Source organism: Myotis davidii, unplaced genomic scaffold (assembly GCF_000327345.1).
Source record: "Myotis davidii unplaced genomic scaffold, ASM32734v1 scaffold803, whole genome shotgun sequence".
NCBI classification, from domain to species: domain Eukaryota; kingdom Metazoa; phylum Chordata; class Mammalia; order Chiroptera; family Vespertilionidae; genus Myotis; species Myotis davidii.
Window position 1 is genome coordinate 2,913,634 of NW_006295567.1, and position 12,803 is coordinate 2,926,436.

General features: G+C 41.2%; 1 protein-coding gene across 1 annotated transcript in view; it reads left to right on the forward strand.

Annotated features, from left to right (window-relative positions):
- The window catches only part of COL9A1 (collagen type IX alpha 1), a 125,145-nt gene that overhangs the window by 39,055 nt on the left and 73,287 nt on the right, over positions 1-12,803 (forward strand). The window contains 4 exon segments of the mRNA XM_015568161.1: positions 10,030-10,113; positions 10,841-10,861; positions 12,308-12,382; positions 12,665-12,700. Of these exon segments, the coding sequence (XP_015423647.1) occupies positions 10,030-10,113; positions 10,841-10,861; positions 12,308-12,382; positions 12,665-12,700 (216 nt within the window).

Genomic DNA, 12,803 nt, shown 5'->3' on the forward strand with positions numbered 1-12,803 from the left:
ACTCATGTCATGGAATGTAGCAGCGGCGATACAATGATTTTGAATTGTTTCTCTGCCCTTCTCCAAAGGGAGGAAAAAGGTTATCAGACATCTCAGTAATGGAATAGTTCAAATAACTTATTTCCAAGGGAAGAATTGTGATTAGTGTGAAGGGTAGTGTGAAATTTCTATATTCTGTGATGGACAGGAAACAATTTGTAACTGCCACATTGCTGGTCTGGCTTGTAGACACTTGAGAAAGTATTTCTTCAATGAATGAGTTATCACACCTCAAGTGTGCTGGGTCAGAAAGCCCATGGGACCACTGTTGTGCCATTTTGAAAGTTAGGCAGTCTAATCTTTGCAGAGGCACTGGAGTGCTTTTCAGACAACACTGAACTTCTGCAATACCAGGGATGAGGGGAAAAGACCTAAGGGGACCCCCTCACTGTGATATCTATTGATCAAGTACTTGTAAAATTGATTTATTGATTCATTAGCCTTAAAAACAGTATAAGTAATTATAATTCTGAATCCTGTTGCTAGCATGCTATTAAATTACCTGGTTGCCACAACAGTAAAGTCACAATGTTATTTCATCATATTATAGTACAGCCAATAACGTTATAGCTGTTTGTAAGTTTTCTGACAAGTCTGGCCTCACATCACCATGGAGACCAGTTAGGATCAGTTATCTTCTACTTATTCTTTCAAGTTCAGGAAGGCAGCAAAGAACCTGGAGGCTGCTGTTACATTTTGCTGCTGGTTCACCAAGGAGTTTGTCAGTCAGTACAGTGTAGCCAATGTTAAAGGTACTTGAAACAGACCTGAACAATTGTTTCTTTTGTACTCACTCTGACTCTCCCACAAGGAAACACAAGAGACTTAGTATATTAAGGGTATAAAAAATTCCATATTTGATGATATGGTGGTGGTGATGGTAGTGGCAAAAACTAAAATAGAACAGGGATATAGGCCAAAAAACTCTTACTTATATCTAAGGACTGACAGTGACAATGTCAAATTCAAACTCATCACCAAAATGTATTCCTCAACTACCACTCTGTTTAAGAAAAAGTAGAAATCTCTATGTAAGAAAAGCCCACTTATGCTTTACAAAAACATTTTATTACCCTTAATATACCCATGTAGTGTTTTCAAAATTCTTTCATTCCCATTAACTTATTTGATCCTTGCAATACTTTTATAAGTTAACAAGCACAGATTGGATTATCTCCATTTCTCAGTCGAAGAAGTAATAATCTCAAGCAGGTTTCTGAGCTTGCAAGAAACAGGGTTAGGTATAAGATTTCTAATCTACCTCATTTTCTGCTATGGCGACTAACTTTCCTCTGATAAAAAACAAAAATATGTGCAACAATATATACTTCCTTATAAAACTCATCATTTTTATTTTGGAAGACATTTGTGATTTGCATAGATTTTTTCGAATTTACTTTGCAGGACAAACATTTTTTTTTTTTTAAAGAAGGAACATGTCCTCAGACATTAAACCTACTTGTTTATTTACTTAGTGAATGCGAATGTCATCATGTGCTTATATACTGGGTACACAAAGTTAATCGCAGCCTTTATATTCTTCAGTCTCTAGAGGGTGAGGAGCTGAGATGGCAAACAAGGACAATATAACACAATAAGGACCATGATAGTCAATGGAAGCACATGGGAAAAACTCCTCACTCAGATTAGGGCAGGGAGGCTGAGAGTGGAATTCAAGGATGTTTCCTAAAGGAGATGATGTCTAAGAGGAACCCTGGGAATGAATAAGAGTTATCCAGAAGAAGCTAAGGTCCGCTATTCTAGGCAAAGGGGCTCTCATTTGTGAATTCTCATGTTTACCAATTCTTCCCTTTTCAAACTTTATTAGTTTTCTACAGCTCACCTCACTTTTCCAGACTAAGAATGGTCAAATACCCATACAAGTTCCCAGACAAAGCCCAGATGCCCACAAGTTGTCCCTTTGCCCTCTTTTATGTCCTATGATATCACCAAATTTGGCTGAAACTGAAGTTGCTGACAATTACTGAAGATTAAGTGACTACATGTCCCTTAGAAGACTTAGAGAGTGATGAGTATTGGTATCCATCTATTCTGGGAGGTAGAAGTACATTGATAGGGCACCCGTTTCTCAATTTGCAGACAGCAAATAGTATCACTATGTGAGAAATTTTAAATTAAAATGAAATGTGCCAATAGCATGAGAACAACAAGGAACAGTGTATTTTTCAATTTTCTTTCATGAAATTGGATTCATTCTCATCTTTGACACTGTATTAATTGAACACTTTTTTCAGGATCAAAAAAAAAAGCAAATATTCCTTCTATAGGCAATTACAGATGTCAAGAGGTAGCCCTAGGAACTACTTAATAAAAAAGGCAATTGAAAACAACATTTGACGGAGCATCAATGCTAAACGACTCATTTATATTATACTTGTTTGTGACTTTCCCCTATCTATTGTATCTTTTGTCTCTTTCCCAGTTTTAAATTGGAAAAAGAAACCAATTTCAGGAGGTTTTCCTAAGGCTTGCAATGCAGCTGCTCACGTGGTCTACAACTCAAACACCTTCTCATCCTTCATGGTTATTTAGTGGCCTCAGAGCATTTTATATTTTTTCCCTATGTACTGCTGTAAGACGTTGTTAGTTTTATTTTAAAGCAATAAATCCCATATTTCCTATTCTCTGTTGTGCCCATATTTTAGGATGGTGCCATTTATCCTACTGCAAAGCTCAGTTTCCTGGCAGCATATCATAAAAAACATGTTACTTTATGACAGGTTCTTTATTGTTTGTTGTCAGCATGATTGCCTGGGAGAGTTATTTGGTACAGCTCTATTAGAAAACAAAGTTAGCCTTTTTCCCTTTTCAGGGATGTACACGGGGGGTTTGGGCTTGTTTGAGGGAGAATAAAAGTTTATGTGGCATTACAAATCCTGTGCATATTCCAAATAAAACAATGCAGAACAGGATTAATCAGACAGATAAGTGCCTTTAAAAGTATATTTCAAGTGTGTCACTCTATGTTATTTTTGTTAAATTAAGAGAAAATATGAAAGTAAATAGAAAGAATAAAATAAGAAACCCCCCACCCAAAAAAGTTGATGGAGGAGCTATCTGTCCTTTTCTCTACTCCATAGAATTAAATCATACTAACATCCAAATGTAAAAACAGGGTAAGTGTCATAGATGATAATATGGAAAAATCAATTATGAAGTTGTGATTAATATTGTTTCTGGTATTTAAGAAACATTGCAGCAAAGTTATTAGTGATTTAGGAAATGCATAATACCTACTATGCATCGTATCTAAACTATTAAGTTTGCTTATGAAATTGTTTTTGACAAGTACACCTTTTACAAATATGCTTTCACTTGGAAGTAATAAATAAATACAAAGAAATGGCAATGTTATTTGAACCATATTCATAGAAAATACTTTTTAAAACACTTTGATGAGACTTGATTGGAATACTTTTGAATGCTGACTGTCAGAACAATTTGTTTGGAGATAAAACCTAGCCTGCTGCATTGTAGACCATATTAACAACATCAGCTGGATTTTCCACTAGGTGGCAATGAAAGGGGAAGAACACACAGTAAAAGAGATGCCAATATAGGAGAAACCTGACTGGGGGAAAGGACTACAGATAACTAGAATAAAAAGAAAATAATGGTCAAACTTGTTTTTAATGGAAAATTGAAAACAGTAAATATTTTTATTCTAGTTATTTTTATTGGCCTTACCTGTGCCTATACTGCTGCAATTTTTTTTAAAAATCAGTGCTATTAGTTTTTCTATTTCTATTAAAATGTGTGTGGACTCAGGGCATAAAGAAATCTTTGTTATGTAGATTGGGTGGCTAGAAGGCAAGAAGTTAAATCAGTGGTGGTCTTCCTTCTCTTTATGTTGATTTCTGCATGGTTAGTGGTTTTGGTTACAACGTGTTGGTGTCAATAGAATCCTGGGCTCTCACAGCTGGAGGAAACTGAGTGTATCTAATCCAAACCTCTCAGTGTACAGGTGAGAAATTGAAACCCAGGCATGGGAGGGGACTTGCCCCAACTCTTAATCAGAGGAAAAATACTATTAATTCTTTTTTCACTATATTTCCTATCCACTACTATGCATTCACTTATTAACACTAAACAACTATTTATTAAATGTCTGCTAAGTTATAGACAGAAATTAAAGCTCAAATGGAGCTTACATTCATTCTGGGGAGAAGAGATGGACACAAATGAATAGATGAGTAAATGTATAATATCCCAGGTGGTCACAAATACTATGGAGAATAATGAAGCAGGAAATTGTGCCTGGAGAGAGGGCCTTATTGAGAAAAATAATTTTAGGAGAAACCTGAAAGAGTTAAGGGAATTAGCATCTCAGAAAGGAGAATTCAAAGAGTAGGGAACATAGAGTGAAGAGGGACTGGTGTTCGAGCTGTCTGTTATGTTTGAGGACAGCATGGAGACCAGTGTGGCTAGAATGAGACTGAGAGAAGTAGGCAATGAGGTAACAAGATAGAGCGAGGATGGAAATATTGTGTTAGTATTTTGAATATTCTTCTGTGTAAGATGGGAAGCTATCAGATGGTTTTGGATAGAAAATCAGTATGTTCTCATTTATAAAAAGCTTCTTTTTTGTTGCTGTTTGACAATATATTGTAGGGGGAGAGAAGTACAGAACATTTAAGGGATCCTTAAGAGGGTGGTAGTGATGGATATGGTGCACAGTGGGCAGATGCTGATATATTTTGAGGGTAAAGAAAACAGGACTTGAAGTATAAGAGAGAAAGCAGAATCAAGGATGACATCAATATTTTTGGCATGACTCATTACAAATACAGAGTTGTCATTTACTGAGATGGGACAGGCTGTGGTGACAGCAGGCATCAATGAGACTATTAGGAATTAGTTTGGAACATCTAAGTTGACCACAATTTTAGACATCTAAGTGAGGGTACTGAGCAGGCAGTTTGCTATGTTCTTCTGGAGTTCAAGAGACAGGTCCTGCTGGGAATAGAACTCTGGGGCTTGTCAACATGCATATGGTATTAACAACTATGGAACAAGATTAAATTACTGAGAGATGAGTGTGATTGAGAAGTCTTAGCATTGAACCCTGAAATAGCCAACATTTAGAAGTTGCTGAGATGAGAATGATTCATCTAGAGACTGAGGAAAGTAGCCTATAATATAGGAGAGAACTAGAAGATTATGGTTCCCTGAAAGTCAAGGGAAAATAGTATTCCAAGGAAGATGGAATGGCCAACCTACTCAAATGTTGTACATGGATCAAATAAGACGAGGACTAAGAGTGGACCATTGGATTTAAAAACCAATGAGGGTAAATTTGAGAAAAGTTCGATTGGAGTAATGGGAGAAAAAGCTGAGTTGGAAAGAATTCAAGAGAGAATGGAAGGGAAAGGAATTGGAGTCAATGGATATAGACAACTCCTTTGAATTTTATGTGAAGAGGAGCAGAAAACAGATGGCAGCTGAAGAGGGATGTGGCATGAGGAAGGTTGTTGTTGTTTTGGTTGTTGTTGCTTTAAGTGGGCAAATAACTCAGGATGCCTCAGCATGGTTCAGAGGATAACACTTCTTGATGTTATACTAGACCAGCCTTCTTCTGCTTCAAAGGATCAGGCCCTTATTACCATATGAATGTCCTTGAAATGCCCTTTTCAATTAGGCCACCTTTCCCCATCTCTATCTCTGTTGCAGACAAATTTGAATAGACATCCAATAATCAGCTACCCAATAATGTTAAAATTCCTTAGCTCAGAATTCAAGGGGCAAAAATCTGTCTACTCGTTGCAACAGCCAATTTGATCTCTTTTCTACATCACTTTCCACCCTGGTGCCTTGTTAGTGTCGCCTCTCTTCAGAACTGTGTTACCCTCCTCATCTTTGCTTATGAAAATTTCAATTGTTTCTGAGCCCTACTCACATATGACATGTTATATGATGCCCTTGTTGATATCACATGTCAACTGCAATAGTATTTATTGTCAAAAACACTTTTTTGGCTTAGATACTGGCTTATATACTAAATATTTTTGTGTCTTCTATAGTATTGATATCAAAGTACTTTAATGTATTACATAAAGATATGTTGACAAAAATGAATAAATTACTACACTCCAGGTCTGCTACCCTCAAGTCATCTGTTCTTTTTCCTTTCATCATTCTGCCTCTGCCTTTGATATGATTCAGATGATTGTCACCTATTCATATTTAACTACAATTCCTAGCACTGTGTGTGAAACTACATGGCCTAGTCTTCCTAAAGTTGGGGAAATTTCTCATTTCAAGGCAGCTGGGAGCTCCCTGCTCAGTAACCAGGAAGTTTCACTTGAAGAAGGTCCCTGATGATGGTAGAAACCAACATTTTGACATAACTGAAAAGAAGGATGAGATCTAAGAATTCAAGTATTTCTTCAAATATATGTTGCCACTGAGTAGACAGAGGCTTAATGAAACATCTCTCTGGTTAAAAAAATATTTGAAGAGCTAGTTGTTAGGTATTTTATACTTGCAAAATTTAATCATAATTCAGTTTGCAAACACACACACACACACACACACACACACAAGCTTTGTGTCATTCTCATAAATATTGAGTGAAGTTCCATAGTCTGTCAATAGAATTCTCTCAGAAAGAAAAGATAGTTGTCTGCTATTAGTTTTTGTTTAGTTTTTATGAAGGAATTAAATACCTTATTAATTTTTCTCAACAACCTAGCAAAATAAGTAGAAATTACTCGTCCTTTTAAAAGAGTAGAGAGTTGGGGCCAAAATTACTTGCTTTAATGAATTGTCAGCTGGACACTACTTTGTCTTATGGGCTGGAATTATACCTTAGTTTCCTAAAGAAAATAATTGGTTAATGCCAAGCTGGGCATCTATAAGGCACCTTACACTCACACAAGTCCCTGAGACATGGCAAAGTATTTTATGTTAAGAAGGATGGACTGTTTTAGGGCATTTTATATTCTATTGAACACATTTAAAAAAATCTTTTAAAATTTCTTTGCTTGGATTTTTCAAATCTTACAAACTGTAAACTCCTTGTGGGGGCGGGGGAGAATATGTCTAGTTTCCTGGAATGTTTCCTTTGTGCCTGGCTTATATTGGGGCTTAAAAGATGTTGCCTGAAGGACTAAATTAAAATATTTGTCAGATATATTTTGTCAGTGTGCATTCAAAGAGAAGACTGATTCCAGGTATGAAAATGAGAAAACGTGTGGAAATCAGCATTTTAGATGTATAATGAAAGTGACTTTTACCAAGGAACTCTGCCAATCTTCTTTCAAAATAATTAACATGCAAATTGGAATTCATATTGCATGCCAAAAAATGGTTGCTGTAGAGATGATTATTAGTACGTAGGTGGTGTTTATGTGGATGCACAGATGTGTTCCGAAACTTCTGATCTATGTCGCACTCTGAACAACCTAGCCTGTATTCACAGATGAATTACATTTCATTCCCCCATTATCCTGTGCCACAATTGCATCTCCCATATTTAAACAGGTGTGCCAATTTATCCAGAGAGAATTACATTTTTTGAGAAAACAGCTTAATGAATCATTTTGCATTTGCAATAAGTATAATTAAAGCTTCTCAAGGTGATTAAGGTATAAATTATTTTTGAGAATTAAAGTGTTACACATACACTCTCCATTCTAAGTCTGAGTTACCAGTTCACAAAGGATTTAGTGAGTAAAATTATGTGTGGTATCTCTTATTTTGAGAGGTAGGGAATGGAAATATATCTTTTCTTATTCTGGTAATATTTTTAAAACTGCATATAGAAATAGCTGTCACTTTTTGGAAGAATAGTAGAAATTTTGCTTCTGGATATATTTCCGTTACAAGCATTCAAATAGGAAAAGGTTTGAATTCTTATGAAAGTGTCTTAGTCTAGTTCTGAAGTTTTCTAGCAGATGTTGGAAACTAGCTTACATAGTTTTAATTTCTAGATAATTATTTTCTATTCATCTTTAATAAATACAAATATTCAACTACCACGTGCCTTGGTTACCTCCTTACAAAATTATAACTCATTCTGTATTATTTGGGGAGGCTGAATAGAGAAAACTCTTATTTTAGAGTCAGGCACATTTGGAATGCTAGCTCTGCCTTTTACTAGCTGTGTGACCTGTGGCAAATGATTTAACCTCTCTGCTCCACTTCACCCCACGTGTGATCTGCTTCAAAGAGTTGTGTGAGGCACTGCCAGGTAATTAGTATTCATTAATTAAGGAAAAGGTTTGTTCCATTCTTTTTTTTTATCTTCCTTTTAAAATTCACACTGCAATTTAGAACAAAACAAAACAAAATCTCTCCCAAACAAACAAAACTATTCCAATAAAAAGAGAGTTTGATGAAAGTAATTTTCTTACCTGCAAGACATTGTGTCTTTGGAAAGCCGTTCTTTTGAAGGATGTTAGTATAATATTATTAAATAATTCAAACCATGAAGAAACAGATAATTATCATACAATACACAGACAAATTTCCATCTTAAGATATGTCTTGATTTAGCAGCTCACTTTCTTTTCATCCTACTTAACTCATTTTTCCAGATGTCCACACATTTTCTGGAGAAAAGTCATGGTAAGGTTGAGAGAAACAAGAATAATGGAGAAAGAGGACTCTAGGACATTAGAATCATGTAAGAAGAGGGATCAGTGCAAAAATGTGAAAGTTTAATGCCTTATTTTGACCTTTTATAAGGGAAAACTTCATTTTGTTGAACTTTCCATTCATTGTGGGTAGAAGGGAAAGACTTTATCCTTCATCCTCTCCAATTCTGGTCTCCCATCCAGTAACTTCAACTCTGGAAGATCCACAACAGGGAAAAAATGTATCCAAGTTAATTCTAGATCCAGCAGCTCTAGAGTCAACTTGGCAGGTGGGGTGGAGTACAATTCATTATTGAATTAAAAAAGAGATAATGTTTAGATTTGGAACGTGGACACTTAACTAGACATCAACATAACGCCAGAAGAATCAACTGACCAAGAAATATGGGTGTGACTTGAAATGCCTAGCAAGGAGCTGTCTCAATTTAAGAGAAGCCAGCAAGGCACAGAGTGGCATGCTTCTTGTGGAATACACCTGTGTGTGTGTGTGTGTGTGTGTGTGTGTGTGTATGTGTGTGTGTGTGTTTCCCTCTTGTCTCCCGAGGCTCTCAGATTCAGATCTCGCCACTCTTCCTTTGGCCTGCATCTTTTCTGTTCCACTCTGTTTTCTCCCTTAGCACCTGCTAAAATGTAAGAAGTTGGATTTCAAGTGCTTAGAATTTTATATCTCTGCAACCACTGACTAAAATTATACCAAATCTGAATATTTTTTTATTATGTTGCTTTCCCCCTGAGTCCTAGATTTCCCTCTCATTCCCACCATTTCTGGTCCTTCCTATTTCTGTTTCAACCTGTGACCACTCCATGGAGGATGTCTTCTCTAGCATGCATATTTCTTCGAGGATCCGATTTTCTTTCCTTGGCTTTATTCCTGGGTGCCACCTCTTTGGCTGCCTGTCCTTAATCTTCTCCCATATTAACTCTTAGCACATATGTTCTCTGTGGAGTTCAGTAGGCCTGGGTTCCAATTCAGCCTCTAAGTCTTACTGGCTTGTGACTAGGACATTTCTTTGTTCTCTCCAGTCTCATTTTAATAGAATGGACTTCTTGGGGGGAGGGGGGGGGTTGTGGTGAGAACAGAAATAGAAAATCAGTGCCCAGCAATCGGTTTTCTGCCTAGGCTATGCTGGAGTAATGCAGAGCTAAAGACATCTGCATCCAATGATCAGAGATATTTGGGATTCCAGCCCATTTCCAGTGGAAATTTATATTCAAGGGACAATGAAAGTCCTGGTGCACCGAGATCAACCAGTTCAAGTTGGTCCCCAGTCACTTAGCAGTTGGACCACACTTACCAACTCACCTTTCTCTTAAATGAACCGCTTCTGTTCTCCAAAAGAACCCGCACTGACTGACTGCTGTCTTTGTGCAGTTTGAACTTCAATGGATGCTGATCCATTGTGACCCACTTAGACCCAGCAGAGAAACTTGCCATGAGCTGCCAGCCAGGATAACGGTGAGTCCCCTTGACCATCTGCCCCTTCCACCCCGCTGATGCCTCTCCATCCTGCCTCCCATACTCTTTCTTCCAAAAGTCTGGGCTTAGCTGTACCCATCCGTTAGATACTAAGGAAGCACAGCCTGGAGGGGAGAAACCACCTAGGGGTATCTGATTCTACCTTTGGTCGCTTACCCCCTCCCAAAACGCTCCTGCGAGAAAGCTGAGAGTCTACTCGCCGCCCACCAAGGCGCACAGGTCACCCGAGGAGGCTCTGAGGACAGCCAGTGGCAGCAGTGGGCCCGGTGGGCGGGGGCAGAGCCTGTGTGGTTGGGGAAAGGGTTAAGGGGACTGTTGTCATTTTATCCGTCCCCGGGCCGGGCCGCAAGCTCTCCTCCAATCCCCAGGACCCTCTCCAGGGCCATTCATAAACCGGAGGAACGTGCGCCTCCCCCGCCCAGGCACCTTTGCAAACGCTAATCCCGGGGCGCTTTTTGCGAGGGAAGAAGTAACACTCTGTGCGCGTGGCGGGTCCCGAACCCGAGCCGGGCGGCGGAGGCACAATCGGTCCCAGGGATTAGTAGAGGGTGGTGGGCATGGCATGGACGACGCGGGACCACGGGGCCCTAGGGCTGCGACTGCTGCTGTCAGGGCTCTGCTTGTGCGCGGCTCAAGTAAGTTGTGCGAGAGTTTGGGGCGGGGGCGGGGCGCCTTCTCACTTTCTCCCCGTCTTTTTCTCCACCAGCCCAGCCAGGCTCCGGATCAGGTAAGCTGGGGGCGAAAAGTGTTTGCATTTTCCCAGCGCACACGGGGGAAGGTGGGGGCGCAGCTTTGAGGGAGCGGTAGGGAGGGCTCGGAGCATCCCCAGGGCTGAGGGCGGCGCATTAACTCCAGCCGGAGCACCTGCAGCAAGTACCGTGGGAATCGGGGACCCCAGATGACCCATCGGTCCGGGAAAGGACACCTCCTCCCGCTTGGGACCTAACGCTGCGGGCTCAGACCCTAAAGGCCCTCGGAGTCTCCAGACTCGGCTTTAATTTTTAGCTTGGTTTCCTCTTTCCTGCCCTTCTCTCCCCTCCCCTCTCCTGGACACAGCCAAAAGGGAGCCTGGGAGATGGGGATTCAGGCCAGCGCCCCTAAACCTCCCGCTCCCGCTCCTGCAGCCCGCGGGGGCAGCTCTAAGCCGTGCGTCCTGCGAGTGGTGCCCTTGGTCCGGGGTTTGGCACTGGGCAGCCTTGGCGCCCATAAACATTTCAGCAACTTCCCAAAGGCACCGGCGTGGCCTCCCTCCCGCGCCGGGGGCGGAGGAGTCCAGCCGAGGTTTGAGGTTTCACTTACAAAGACCCCATTGTAACCTGTCTGCTCATTGGAGTTTAGAAAAACAAAGTTTTCCTTGATGAAAGAAGCTCTTTTTTTCTTTCTTTTTTTAAATTTAGAAGGGTGGAAAAGTCCCCCACATTCCCTAAGCAACATGTCACACTATTTCAAACGCCACCCGTCCCTCCAGCGCCCTCAAAGCTTAGCTGCTTGAGAGCGATAAGCCGGGTCACTCCGTAGGGTCAGTCTGAAATTCGGCGTCGTTTTGGAGCAAGGTGCAAAGACCTCATGCAAGAGGGTGTCCCTGCAGGTGAATCTGAAATGAGGCCAGGCGCTCGCTGGGTTTCAGGGACCTTCTGCCCACTCCTCCCCAATCTTTTCCTCAAGAGTATTGCCCTCAGATTTCTATGGGGCTAGAGAGATTTACAAAATGATATTGTAATCCATCTGATATAGAGTACCGCCAGCCTTAGCTGTTCCACTTTAGTCCAAACACTGACTTGCAATTACTGATTCAATCAAGGTATTCAGTGACCACCATTTTCATGATTGAATCCTTTAAAGAAAAAAAAAAAGAGGCATCAGGCCCTGCTTTCCTCCAGACACCCTTTTAGTTTAGTGCACTTTTTAGGGGTGAGGCCCTAGGAACCCTCTCCCCACTTTGGGGCTTCCATGCTGCTCGGACCCCACTGTTCAGCCTCGTTCAGAACGTGGCAGAGCCCAAGCAACCTGCGCAGCTTGGAAGTCTGATACATTTTGTTATATTGGGTTTCAAAACCCGGCCTCCGTAGGGGAGTGTCCTTGCCCTGCGGAGGTGGGGGCCTCAGGACATGGCCCGGTTTCTCCTTGTTGCCTAATGTGTTCCCTGACCCGTGGTGTGTGCTGTTTTTGTCAGAGAGGTCCCCCAGGCGAGCAGGGTCCCCCGGGGCCTCCGGGCCCCCCTGGAGTTCCTGGCATCGATGGCATCGACGTAAGTTTCTATCTCCAGCCCCTCTGTCTTCCAGTCCTGCCCTTTCCTACCCTTTCTCCAGCGGCTCCCAGGTTGTGTTTTGAGGGAGCAAGGTGCTCCCCAGCCAAAGGCGGGATCGGACATGGGCGACAGTTGGGGGTTGGATCGTAGGAGGCATTTGTCCCCAGTGGTCATGAGCCTCCATCATTTCTGTCCCCATCTGTGTGGTGAACGTGGGTGGGATTCTCTCAGAGGGTCCCAGCATCTCAGTGACGGCTCTTTCCTCCTCTCCTACCCCTCCAGGGTGACCGAGGTCCAAAGGGTCCCCCAGGCCCCCCGGTAAGTTGATCAGCGCGTTTGCACTCCACCTGGTCCCTTTAGATGTGGTCCAAAGGGTCTCAACGTTGCACCTTTTTCTCTCCCTGCCTCCCCCGCCCTCCTC